A 14,618-nucleotide genomic window follows, 5' to 3' on the forward strand; every position below is an offset into this window, starting at 1 on the left:
GGATTGGGGTCGAAGAGGATGTGCTTTGCAGTTTTTGATTTGCTGCTGCTGGTCAAGTCTGTTGTTTCTGGTTTATTCTTGTGCAGCATGGAGATTTTTCGGTGCGTCTATCCACACAACTGTTTCGGTCTTCTGCAAGTTAATCACACTACCATTTCACTCTATTGCGGCCTATTCTCATAGTTGTTTTCAATTTTAAATATTAATCATTTATATACATGACATGATGCTATAGGTGAAAGTGATTGCAATCAACTGAACTTATAATATATGTTTACATCAAGAAGTTAGGATGAAGGGAGAGAGTCGGAGTGAACTTTTCAATGAGAAAAGGAGTTAGTAGGTTCATGACACATTTAGGTGAAATAATTTATTTTAACTTTATATTAAATTCATAGTGATATCAAGAATATTGATCATTATAACAATTACTATATTGCCAATTTCTACATGCATATAATAACCCAATATTGCTACTAGTACCATCATCAAATATTAATATCAATCTCTCTTCTTATTCTTATGATCAATTAGATACATAGTTGTCATTAATTCCTCATCTCAATCCAAATCATCACCCAAAATTATCCAACAAATATCCAACACCTGCTGATATTGACCGGATCATATTCGCTGAAATTCCTAACAAGGATACCGACGGTGAGTTATATAATTTGGTCAAAAGCCACATGATTCACGGACCATGCGGAAACGCAAATCGGAATTCGCAGTGCATGAAGGAAGGTAAATGTTCCAAATACTTTCCTAAGGACTTCCGCAAAGATACAGTTGTCGATGAAGATGGTTATCCGGTTTACAGAAGAAGGGACAACGGTCACACTGTCATTAGGAATGGTATAGAGGTTGACAATAGATTTGTTGTTCCCTACAATTCAAAATTGTTGTTGAAGTTTAAAACTCATATTAATATGGAATGGTGCAATCAAAGTACATCCATAAAATATTTGTTTAAATACATCAACAAAGGCTATGATCGAATAACCGCTGCAATCGTCATGAATGAAAATGGAAATCCCCTTGAGAGCCAAGATGTCGATGAAATCAAGCAGTATATTGACTGTAGGTATGTTTCTCCAAGCGAAGCATCTTGGAGAATTTATGGTTTCCCCATTCATGGAAGGAAACCAGCTCTAGAAAGATTACACTTCCACTGTGAAGGTCAAAATTCAGTATACTATACTGACATTAGCAATATTTCCACTGTTCTTGAGAAACCAAGTGTAACTGAGTCGATGTTTACGTCATGGTTTGAAGCTAATAAGAAGTATAGCGAAGCTCAACAATTGACATATAGCAATTTTGTTTCAAAGTTTGTATATGTCAAAATCCTTATTGTCAAAATACAATTTAAAACAATTTACAGAATAAAATCCTTATTGTTTTTTTATTATACTTACGTGACCCGTGCGAACGCACGGGTAGATGGCTACCTATGGTATATTTTTAACAATATTGTATGATGACTGCGAACATAATGGTAAATGACTAATTAATTGTATACAAGTTATGACACAATTAAATTAATATTTATATGACAATTATAACTTCTATTGTTTTTTGTTGCGTATCTTTTTTATATACTTATCAACCATTGTTACATATTTTTGGATATTTATATCGACTTTGCGTGACCCGTGCGAATGCACGGGTCCTTTACTAGTTGTCATTAATTCCTCATCTCAATCCAAATCATCACCCAAAATTATAATATTGTTATCAATATTATTCCAAGTACATTTTACGTTTTTTTTATCTCATTGATTTTGTACAATCTACTTCTTTTAAGTCCTTTTTTAATAGAATGAAATCTTTTAGTTTAATTTTAAATTGGTTCGTTTTTTTAGTATAGAAAAATTGAATAAAGAAAGAATATAGATGCTCATTAATACAAATATCTTGATAATTGGTATAAATTTTAAATTTATAATACAGTGTTTGTATTATTTGTACTATACGGTCATTGTTATAATAATTATTACATTTTTCTAAAGTTAAAAAAATATGTAAGTAAATATAAATAAAATAATTTATGAATCAAAACACGGAAAAAGAAAAAATGTGTTATTTTTTAATTATTTATGTTACTAATATTTTCATTTTGAAATTATTGTTAATTTAAGATATTATAGAAAAGTGACCTATATAATAATTTCACTAAGATGTTAAAGATAGTGCACTGACAGTGTACAAAAGTTTTACACTGTCATCCAATAGAAACAAATCGTTTTGCGAAATTTTTATGCATGTACCATCTTTTTACAACTTTATACCCAATATACCACACTTTTGAACCAAATTCCTAATATACCATGTTTTCAGAAAAGTTTGGTTATTGGGATAAAACCTCCGCCAATTGGATAGGCGGAGCTGTGTTAACTTTTCTGGTTCCGCCAATGGGAAGGGCGGATGTGTTCAAAATTTAAGAGGCTCCGCCCAATGCAATGGCGGATGCCCTTAAAACGATTTTTTTATAAAAAAATCTAATTTTTGGATGAATATAAAATATTTTTTTGGTGGTCATAATGTTGGCTTGGGGTATAAGGTGGTTGTGTTGGAATGAACTTTTGTTGGGTGTTATGAAAATGTTGTTGGATGTCAGGGATAGGTTGTCTGGATTGTTGGAAGTTTGAGGTGGAGGGTTGGCTACGAGGGTCAAACAAGTATCTATTCGGCGATAAATACAAATTTGACACAAAGGCATACCATGACATGTAGTCTTGGCTCGGTTTACATTCTTGAGGCATGATTTCCCCCCTGTAAGACAGTTTTATGGCGATTATGCCATTGACGACGCTCATTCTTGTAATGGTATTTCCAATCCTCGTATGGTCATTGATCGGATAATCGACTTTTATGATACTCTTCCATGCAAGTTGGAGGACACGGTATGCCCTGTTTAATGTCAAACTGGAGCTTAACCCTATCTGAATGATGCATTTCAACATAAGTGAAGCTAATGATAAAAGTTTTTGAACTCCACACGTCACTATCAGTTGGTTCCAGATCTTCGAGTTCGAGATAGGGCCTCCATGTAAACTGTTACATACACTTGATTAGTTAAAAAATGGTTATATTAAATAGTATTAATTGATTTAAGTGTTAAATATATTACATCAATCGGCTCGAAATGATCGATGAACGCTCGATATCCAGGAGCACAACGATGAGGTGTTTTTTCATAATTCATCCCATGTGCAGACCACCTAAAAAAAGAAATAATTAGTACCTAAAAAAACAAATAAAAACATATTTTAAAAAATATTTAAAACGTACTTGGTTGCATATGGAAAAGTGTATGGGTTACGATTCACTGGTGCCAGTCTCGGCATTCTCGACTACCCCCAGGCTTGAAGTAAGACTCCACAACCAGCAAAAGTATGCACTTCTTTTTTGGCGCATCTACACAAGTGTTTGTATAGATGTGCTAGAGTTGCAGATCCCCAGTTATACTTACCTGTTTTATTAAAATCAGATAATAATGGTAAATACTGCAGATGTATAGTGTTACCATTAGTATCAGGAAATAATAAACCACCAAAAAGCAACAAAATATAAACTCTAGCTTTTTGTAAAATTTCTTCGACGGTGGAATCTCCGGTTAATCTCATTCGATTTTCATATTTTTCTCGGAGCCAAGTCATTTTAATGAATTGGCCATTTCTACTTGTGTTTGTTAATGGTTCACCCAGTAGTTCTTCAGCGATAGAATAAGACACGGTTGTAGATCCAGCTACTGCGAAACCATGAATACGTAAACCCATCAACATATGAACATCTTCAAGCGTAATGGTGCATTCACCCGTTGGAAGATGGAAAGTGTGTGTTTCTGGTCGCCATCTTTTGCATGTAGCCCCTCATCCTGGCTTGTGTTTGATTTCAGACAAGCATGTATCAATTGAAAGTGCTTACAATAATCCATAGAATGGTTGGCATGAGACTCCATTTGTACACGTTTATTGTATCAGACATATCGCACAAAATTTCATGAGGGAAATCAAAGACCGTACCCTCCGAAAAAAAGTGATCAACATGGGTAAGTATATATTTCCTAGTATTATGTTTGGTAAATTATATTTATATGTTAGTAACACATTTTTTTGTAATAATCAGGGTATGCTTTGAACCAACCAACATTCCACTACTACCGAAATGAAATTGGTATGGCTAATGGTGATGCTTTAAGATGGCTAGACAATATTCCATTGGAAAAGTGGGCGAGGGCATTTGATGGAGGCCGGCGTTGGGGTCACATGACAACAAACCTAGTGGAATCAATGAACTTGGTATTCAAAGGCACACATAATCTACCTATTACGACGTTGGTGCGTGCAACATACTATAGGATGGGAACACTATTTGCTGAAAGGGGTGCTAAGTGGAGTGCAGTATTGAGTTTTGGACAAACATTTACAGAAAGTTGCATAAAGGTGATGAAAGAAGAAACGGCAAAATCCAGCACGCATCATGTAAGAATATTTGACTACAACCATAACACTTTCAGTGTGAAGGAGACAATGGACCATGGTGAAGGAAAGCTTATGGGAGATTACAAGGTAAACCTAAGAGATCTTTGGTGTGACGGTGGAAAGTATCAAGCTTATTGTGTTCCTTGTTCACACGTTATTGCTGCATGTTTAGTGGTGCGCCAAGACGCTTATGCTCTACTGTCCGACGTTTACAGAGTCACAAACTTATTCGGTGTTTACAGCACAAGTTTTCCAGTACTACCATTAGATGGTTACTGGCCCTCCTTTGAAGGAGATCAAATTTGTCACAACCCATTGATGCGGAGGAACAAGAAAGGCCGTCCGGTGAGCTCACGTATTAGAACGGAAATGGACAGGTATGATAAGTTGGAGAGAAAATGTGCGTTGTGTCTTCTTCTTGGTCACAACCGAACTAATTGTCCAAATGTTGGAACCAGTAATAACTAGTGTTTTATTTTGTTGTTAGGCTTCTAAATTGTATGCACCATTATTAATTCAGTGTTTTCAATGATTTAATGACGTTTAATGACCATACAGATCTTTCGCATTTAACAAAATAACATTACAATTACGACAATACATACAACATATATTAAAATAGATAAAAACACTCAACATCAACATTCAAAATCAACAACATTAGTTGATCTAAACAAACATAATTACCAAACACATCAACTTATCTAGGAGATTACAACCGTCAACACAATATCATCTGGTCCTAACATCATCGTGAGGACACAAGCATCATTTACCACGGGTCTCCAAGAATGAGTTACTCCATTTGGGCGAGACACTTTAACTGGCCTTTCAATTTTCCTAATCTTTTCACCCTCAACGATGTGCTCATCTAATCAGCGGAGCAAGTGCCTCTGAAGATGCTCAAAGGTCTGTGTGTTCCAAAGTGTGATCTTCATCGGAGGCTTTACTGCCGAAAATATAACATGTGCATCTCTTTTCATCATGGGAAACGTTGGAAACATTGTTGCAATGGTGAGTGTTGTGAGTACCAACTCAGGAAGACAATGCTATTTATAAGGACAAGGTTGAAATATAAAATAATAAAATAATCAAAAGCTCCGCCCATTGCAGTGGCGGATCTGAAATTAAATAATAAAATATTTAAAAGCTCCACCCATTACAGTGGCAGATCTGAAATTAAATAATAAAATATTTAAAATCTCCTTCCATTGCAGTAGCGGTATTGATAATTGCAGTGATATATCTGTATTTAAAATTTATAATTAATAATAATACATTAATTTATATTAAAATAAATTTATTGAATAATCTAAATTTTTATAAACATGTTATAGAATTAAAAATATATTTTATTATAATATTTTTAATATATATTAATGGTTTATTATTAATTATAATATTTATTATATTATTTAAATTTGTTACTTATTTAAATTTAAATTTAAAAAAAAAACGTGGTCCACTGCTCCGCCCATCCATTGGGTGGATGTTCCATAAAAATTGCAAGGCTCCGCCCATTCAAAGGGCGGAAGCACTATAATGTTTTTTTTTTTGAAAATATGATATATTGGGATTTAATTTGAAAAGTGTGGTATATTGGGTATAAAGTTGTAAAAACATGGCAAGACAGTAAAAAATTCTCGTTTTGCCATGTCATATAAACTTTTTACAATTTACAGTCTGATTTGTCCTGATTGGTTGACAGTGTAAAACTTTTTTACACTGTCAGTGCATCACCCATTTTCTCTTTCACTAATATATATTATTAAGGTGAATAAGAGAAAATATGTTTCTTATAAATTAATTTTAAATATTTTTAAATTACTGATTGAATCTTTATTATTATTATTTTTTTTTATAAATGAGAACAAATTTTTTATGGTTCCAAATATTTTTATAAATAATGTCAAAATAAAAATAATATTTACATACGGAAAAATATACGATTGATGTAAATATTTTTATGTGTGGAAAAATTATATTTAAAATCTAAATATAAATGAAAAAATGTCTTTTTTTTAAATAATAAATTCTTTTGGTTAAGCAATTTTGTTTTTCTTTCTTTTCATTTTTATTACATTTTAGAAACATATGCGCATAACACACTAGTATCCGCACAAACGCATGGATATCAATTACAAAAGTTGTGTGTACCCATGGGTTAAAACATTTTTTGTATCATTAAAATAAACGAATATGGCCACGGGTACGGGTACCTTAGGTCTCACCCTGCCTCATACTCAAAAAATGTAGATTTATATATATATATTATTATTATATATACATATATATTTTCAATTTTATTAAATACATCACTATTAGATTTGTACGAGTTTTAATTCAAGCATTTGTTAATTTCTTAACTCAACACTAACCTCTTTAATTTTTTTATTAATGTTGTTAAAAAACTTAAAACCACATAATAAATTATAATTGATCATGAATCTTTATTAGAAATACGAGTAAACGAGTATGGGTACTTAGGTACCTATAGGGCACGAGAACAAGCTCAAACGTTGATGCCCACGCGGATATGGGCTCGAGTATGAAGATTTTTTAAACTGCATGTATGAGAACGGGTAGTACACTACCAATTGTTATCCCAACTAGCACATGTCATTATCTTTTTTAAAAATCATGTTTATATCCGAAAAATAAATGGTTCGTTTAAAAATTTTATATATACAAAAAATATAGTCACCAATTTATTATCTTTTTTAAAAACAATAAAATTTATTGGTTAAATAAATTTGACTTTCTTTTATTATATTTTAAAAACAAATGCGCGTACCGTACCATTGCGAACGCACGGGTATCCCGCTAGTTTTCATTAAAACTACTGGTTTTTATCTCGTGGGGTACCGAAAATTTCAAATTTACGGTGAAGAGGTATAATACAAATTTTGAAATTTCCAGAAATTTGAAATTTTCAATAATACTAAAGTTTATGATTTTTCTCGTTTTTCTATAAACTTTTTTTGATAAATAAAATCGGTAAAATAACTACCCGACATTATATATATATATATATATATATATATATATATATATATATATATATATAATTGTCATACATATAAGCATAAAAACAAATTACAATGACTCGCATACGCTGATTCTCATGCTTTTGTATAATGCGTATAATTCTGTCTCCAACGGTCAGTGATAGGATGCAATGGACAATCAGGTTTCAACTTTACCTTAACCCAATGATTCTCATCGACAAACCCAACAGAAATAATTGTGTGTGTACTCGTATACATATGTGGAGCTAAGATAAGGGAAAATGTGATGTTAAGTCTCATGGAAAAGGAAACAAATACAACACTGTATTTAGAAGCAATAGGGTAACCCATATCAGAAATCGTCACCCGTTTTTCCCTACCATGCTCACCCAAGTGTTCTACGCGTAACACATTCCTAACTGCAGAGGCATTATTATAGACCGATTTGGAAAACAAATTAGATTGTTGATGTACTTGAGTAGCTAATTGCGTTCATATCAAAGACAATGAATCTTCTCCCCACCCAAGTAAAGTTGCAGTATCACAGAAACCACAATTTTCATCATCACCAACATCTAGGGGTGGCAAACGGGCATGCCCGTCCCGTTTAGGCCCTCCCCGCAAAAGCCTGCAAGAAAATGGGGCGGGGCGGTCATAGTTGAGGGTGCAGGCCTAAAACCTTGACCCGCCTCGTAAAAAAGTGAGTATGGGGCGGGATAAGCCCACGAGCACTTCACTTTTTAAGCTTAAAAATGTAAAATTTATGTTATATTCGTGCCCGCATAAAAAATGGGGCGGGCAGGGCGGGCGGGGCGGGCACACTAGAGGGTGAAGCCCTACAACCTTAGTCCGCCCTGCACAAAAGTGCGGGCAAAACGGGCATGCTAACGGGCCAGGCCCATTTTGCCAACCCTACCAACATTGATAATTTCATCGATGTATGAATGTAAAAAAAGTAGGAAACTGTGGCAAGAAAAGATGTCTTGAAGAGTTGGTGGATGGTTGGCTACCAATAGGTCGTTGACTTGCTGTTGGTTTGTGCATGATCTCTTTGTAGTCTAACTCCCTTGCAAAGCCTCAACATTCTCCCACTAGCTAGAATCACGATGCACATCACTCTCTTGACCATTTCTACTCTTCTTAACTCCCCTCTTTGGTTATACTTCACCGTCGATGGACACATTAAAGTTGTGGATGGATATGTTAGATCATGAACTTTTTTCAACACCCTTTGATCTACAAAATACTTTTGACATCAGTCAAGTGAGATTCTCTAGGATCTGATTGAAAGCGAGCACACAAGCATGCACTGAATAAAATATCAGGTCTAGAAGCAGTTAAATATAATAGAGAATCTATCATACCCTTGTACAACTTATGATCAACCTTACCACTTACCTCATCTTTCTCCAGAATGTAAGTAGGATGCATATGAGTCTTGACTATCTTGCATTCATACAAGTTGAACTTCTTTAGAAGTTATTTTGTATATTTGCTTTTATGAATAAGAGTTTCTTCTGATCCTTGATTTTTCTAGATTCTCATAAAGAACTTGAGTTCTTCCATTAAGCTCATCTCAAATTCATCCTGCATAGAATTTTCAAACTCTTCCCACAAGGTGGCATTAGCAAAACCAAATATAATATCCTTAACATATATCTGAACCACTAGAATGTCATTTTTGAAGGACTTGCAAAATATGTGGTATCAACCTTTCCTATGGTGAAGTCATTTTCTAAAAGAAAACTGCTTAATCTTTCATACCAAGCTCTGGGAGCTTGTTTTAGACCATACAGTGATTTCTTAAGTTTGAAGACAAAATCTGGGTTTTTAAGATCTTCAAAGCCAGGAGGTTGGTGTACATACACTTCCTCGATTATGTAGCCATTCAGAAATGCACTTTTAACATCTATCTAATACAAGATGATGGTGTGATTAACAGGAAAGGAAATTAATAGACAAATAAATTCTAACTTGGCAAGTGATGCAAAGGTTTTTGTATATTCAATCCCTTCTTGCTGACTATATCCTTGTGCAACCAGGCGAGCTTTGTTTCTTACCACGTCACCCTTCTCGTTGAACTTTTTTCTGAAGACCCACTTAGTTATAAGTACGTGGGTTCCTTAGGGTTTAGACACTAGATCTTAAACATCATTCATTGAGAATTGACTGAGTTCTTCCTGCATGACTAGAAGCCAATCTTTGTACAACAGCAATTCATCAATAGATGTAGGCTGTATCAGGGACACCAAACCTAGAAGCGTCTCTTAAGATGGTTTGAGGGATGATCTAGTTCTGACAGGATCAGTCTTGTCACCCATAATCAATTCCTCATAATGTGATAATCTTTGTTTGTGCTTCCTTAGAGGTGTCTGTGCTTCAACAGCTTTTGGTTGAGCATATTCTGAGTCTTTGACTTCTTGTGTTTCTTTAACAGCTTCATTACCTTCAGCGTCTGAATAGGTAATCTCCAAATCTGCAAGTCTTTCAACTAGCTTTGACTTTTCAAGGTCAAGCTTATCATCAAATATAATATTGATTAATTCTTCAACAATAAATGTTTCATTGATGTATACTATGTAGTCTTTTGAGCATTAAGAATATCCTAACATGATATAACTTTGAGCTTTAGAATCAAACTTGTTAAGATTCTATTTTGTACTCAAGATAAAACAAGAACATTCAAACAGATGAAAATAAGAAATATCGGGCTTCTTGTTTTTCCATAATTCATAGGGAGTCTTACCCATAATAGGTCTTATAGAGACTTTGCTCTAGATGTAACACGTCGTGTTTATAGCCTATGCCCATAAGTGTTTTGCCATGTTTTCATTGGTCATGGTTCTAGCCATTTTTTGCAAAGTTTTATTCTTCCTTTCTACAACTTCATTTTGTTGCGGAGTTATAGGATAAGAGAAATCATGGGAAATGACATTCTTGTCAAACATCTTTTCAAAGTGTTTGTTCTTAAATTCTCCACCATGATCATTTATACCTTTGACAATTCTGAGACTCATCTCATTTTATACTTGGTTACAAAAGGCAGTGAACACAGAATGTGACATAACCCACTATCCTTGTGTCTAAGAAACTTCACCCACGTCCATCTGCTATAGTCATCAACGATGACTAATTCATACTTCTTTCCATTGATTGGTGCAATTTTCACTGGTCCAAACTGATCAATGTGCAGAAGCTCCAATGGTATGGAGATAGAAATAACATTCTTTGCTTTATAAGAAGATTTTGAAAATTTGCCCTTCTGACATGCTTCACAATGAGCTTCTAAGGAAGACTTCAGATTGGGAAGGCCTCTGACTAAATTAAGCTTGTTTAGCTGAGATATTCTTCTCATACTAACATGTCCCAATTGTCTATGTCATATCCATTACTTTTCATTAATAGACATAATACATTTTACGCTTCGCTCTTTAAGATGAGAAAGTATAATATAATAAATGTTGTTTTTCCTTTTACCATTTAATAGGATAGAATCATCCTTCTAACTAACAACTTTACAAGATTATTGATTAAAGATGATATCATAATCATTGTCACTTAATTGACTTATGGACAGTAAATTATGCATTAATTCATCAACAAGTAAAACATTAGTTATAGAGGGGAGAGAGCCATTACCAATTATTCTGAAGCCTGTGATCTTCCCCTTTTGTTCATCTCCAAAACCCACGATGCCTTCAAGCTTAAGTTCCTTGTTTTGGAACATATGCTTATTTCTCATCATGTGTTGCAAGTAACCAGAATCTAGGTACTGTGACTAGTTTTTCAGCTGCGCTGCTAAAGATATCTCTTTAGTGTCTAAATCAGAGTCTGCTTCATCTTTTAGATGGATCTTCGCGTTAGAAGTTCTAACATGAGCCATTAGCGTCACATTATCAAGTTCTTCCTCAGAGTCATCTTTTGAAGAATCTGAAATATCCCATGTTGTCATAAGCCCTTTCTTCTTGCCTTTTATGAACTTCTTCTTAGGATTCTCCTTCTGAAGCTCTGAACAATCATTCTTGTAGTGGTCTGCCTCTTTGCACTCATAGATGGTAACTTCTCAGCTGCTACCGTACTTTCTTATCCCTAAAGTAGATTCGAAGCAACCACATGTCCTTCTAGCTCTTCTAAACTATTCTCCTTGTTTCCTTTTCAAGAGATGATTGATTCTTCTAGAAAGGAGTGATAACTCATTTTCCTATTCATCATAATCTTTTGATGATTCTTCTTCCTCCTTAGCTTGAGGAGCTTTAGTCTTCTCATACTTTCTCACACACTTTAGAGCAACAAATTTTCCTCTTTTTTGAGGTTCATCTTGTTCCAGCTCTATCTCATGACTCTTTAAAGAACTGGCAAGGTCTTAAAGAGAGGTGTTGTTGAGATCTTTGGCAAGTTTAAGTGTAGTTACCATTGGCCTTCATTTGGTTGGCACACTTCTAATAATCTTCTTTACATGATCTGGAATACCCTTTGTTCAGGATTTTAAGACATGCAATAAGAATTTGAAACCTTGAGAACATGTTCTCAATAGTTTTATCATCTTCCATATTGAAAGCTCCATAGTTTTATCATCTTCAAATATAGACTTAGCATAGTCTCTGTTTTTTATCTTTTCATACTTGGTATAGGAGATCACATTCAACAAAATGGTTCTAGCTTTTTGATGATTCATATACTCTTTCTTTTGTTGGCCGTTCATACTTCTTCCTTTGACCTTGTTTCCTCTAGTATCAACGGGATGTTTGTAGCTATCGACTACCATATCCCATAGATCAACATCATAACCAAGAAGAAAGCTTTATATTTTGTCCTTCCAGTAATCAAATCTTTCTCCATCAATGATTGGAGGTTTATCACTATAGTATTCTCTTTCGTTGATAACTGGTGATGGTGTTGGATTAGCCATGGTGTTTCACAGAAAAGTTATGGATCTTTATCTGACATGGTTAAGTGTTTATAACCAGAACAAGAGCTTTGATGTCAATTGAAGGTACAAGAAACACAAGAAAAAGGGGTTTGAATTGGGTTGCACCAAATATAATCTTTTTGCAACTCAACCACAAAGCTAACAAGTTAATAAAATAAATGAACACAATTATTTTTACCTTGGTTCACTGTTAACTAAGTTACTCCAGTCCACCCCTCAAGGTGATTTGCCTTATCCACAAGGACTTAATTAATCCACTATAATCCACCGATTACAGACAATCACAATAAGTCTGATCAACCTCGTTGACAAGTCCAAACAAGTTTGCTGACCCTTATTGCCAAGCTACATACAACCACACTAAGTTCGATCAACCTTGCTGACAACCCCAACAAGTTCAGCTGATCCTTAATGCCAAGCTGTAAACAACCACAATAAGTCTTATCAACCTTGTTGACAACCCCAACAAGTTCAGTCGATCCTTATTACCAAACCACTATGATTGTAAGCAAAGTCTTCTTGAGAATCCTAACTACACCTAGTCTCTCAAGGAACCTATCAACAATCGTTGATTTACAAAGGTGTATATACAAAGATGCTTCTAATAAGCATATTACATAATGTTTAATTACAACAACACAAAAGTGTTGATAGCAAAATATGAACAAGAGCTCCTTGCTAAGAATACAAAAGTATACAAAGAATATTAGTGTTTTTGCAGCGCTTTGGTGCAGTTTTATAGAACTGATTAGTTGTATTCAAATTCTTCCAAGCCTTCCTTTTATAGCTGAATGATAGATTTGTTGGAAGGTAGAATAGGAAACACAAAACCAACTATTTTGTCCCCAACTATCATGGAGAGAATGGTAGATAACAAGTATAAGTAGGATTGTCCTTACGCCACCCTATCAGAATAGTGGTCATAGTGTACTTTATACTTTTATACTCACCATCTTACGCATTCTAGTCTTGATCTTCTATGTTTTCAGAGGCTTCTGATATATATATATTGAAGCATGTTGTAGAAGGATTAGAACCTGAGTCTTCTTAACCTAAGTCTTTAGAGTCTTCAGAACTTGTTTAGCAGAACCTTGTCTTCAGCACTTGATCTTCAGAAGTGATGTCTTTAGATATTCAGTACTTGTTCAGCAGAACTTTGTCTCCAACATTTTTCGAACTTGGGACAGCAGAAGCAAAGCTTCCTTGCAAAGTCACAATCAGATGCTCTTCTACTAACGTTCCTTAGAACCGTTGCATAAGAAGCATTTCAGAATCTTGACTTCCGTTGTAACATATCAAAGGTATTCTTCCAGAGTGTTGAGTTCATAACCTGATGATGACACACACCTTCTTACTAGAGTCATAACCTATTTAGCAAAAGCTACACACTAGACAGAAACCGTTAGAGTAAACAATTTTTCTTTAAGATAACATGTAAATTTATCATCAAAACTTAAGGTTAGATGCAGAACCAATCTTGTTCTTACAGACGAGGTATTGGAGATGACGATGACCTATTTGGGAGATGACCCAGGAGATTCCCTGAAGGAGATAGAAGACACCCGAGGGTGTCATGATAGATTTGAATTCCTAGAGATATCATATGCACATTAGCTGACAGCGGCAGAGCAGACTGATGGTGATGATGAGCAAATTATACATCATAGAACATATGCATTGAGAGCATACATGTTGTACTTGGTTGACACATCCATATTTATAGACAATAATGCCTATTACGTGGATGTGGTTTACCTCAGATGATTCGTTGACTTGAAGCGGATTCGTGAGTGCAACTGGGGGCTGCTTGATTGGACTACCTGTACTCCAAGTTAGATGAAAGTTGTAAGTAAAAAATAAAAAAGATGACAGCTCGCTGCAAGTTATTGACGGTAATATATTTGTATCCTTTATTGTCTATGTATCATTTTTATAACACTTGTGTCGCGTCATTACTAATAATTCACATGTACCATTTTCAGGTATGAATCCTCCAACATTCTCTCACGCATATTTGATTAGTCATATCTTGATACCTACATGGTCTATTACATCAGTGTATTTAAAAACAAAAAAACAAAAATTTGCATCTCTGTAGCAGATTACTGATATACACTTGCGTATTCACCCATAAAGGTGTCTTAGTTAAGAATGCATGATGTGCATATAAGGTGAATACAAAAGTGCATCTCC

At 34.5% G+C, this 14,618-nt stretch overlaps 1 protein-coding gene across 1 annotated transcript; it reads left to right on the forward strand.

Annotated features, from left to right (window-relative positions):
• The first annotated feature begins 689 nt into the window (after positions 1-689).
• LOC131598450 (uncharacterized) lies at positions 690-2,651 on the forward strand. The gene is made up of 2 exons (XM_058871049.1): positions 690-1,330; positions 2,564-2,651. The coding sequence occupies exons 1-2, from the start codon at positions 690-692 to the stop codon at positions 2,649-2,651; spliced, it is 729 nt and encodes a 242-aa protein (XP_058727032.1).
• The last annotated feature ends 11,967 nt before the right edge of the window (positions 2,652-14,618 follow it).

The sequence above is a fragment of the Vicia villosa genome, linkage group LG4 (assembly GCF_029867415.1).
Source record: "Vicia villosa cultivar HV-30 ecotype Madison, WI linkage group LG4, Vvil1.0, whole genome shotgun sequence".
Lineage (NCBI taxonomy): Eukaryota > Viridiplantae > Streptophyta > Magnoliopsida > Fabales > Fabaceae > Vicia > Vicia villosa.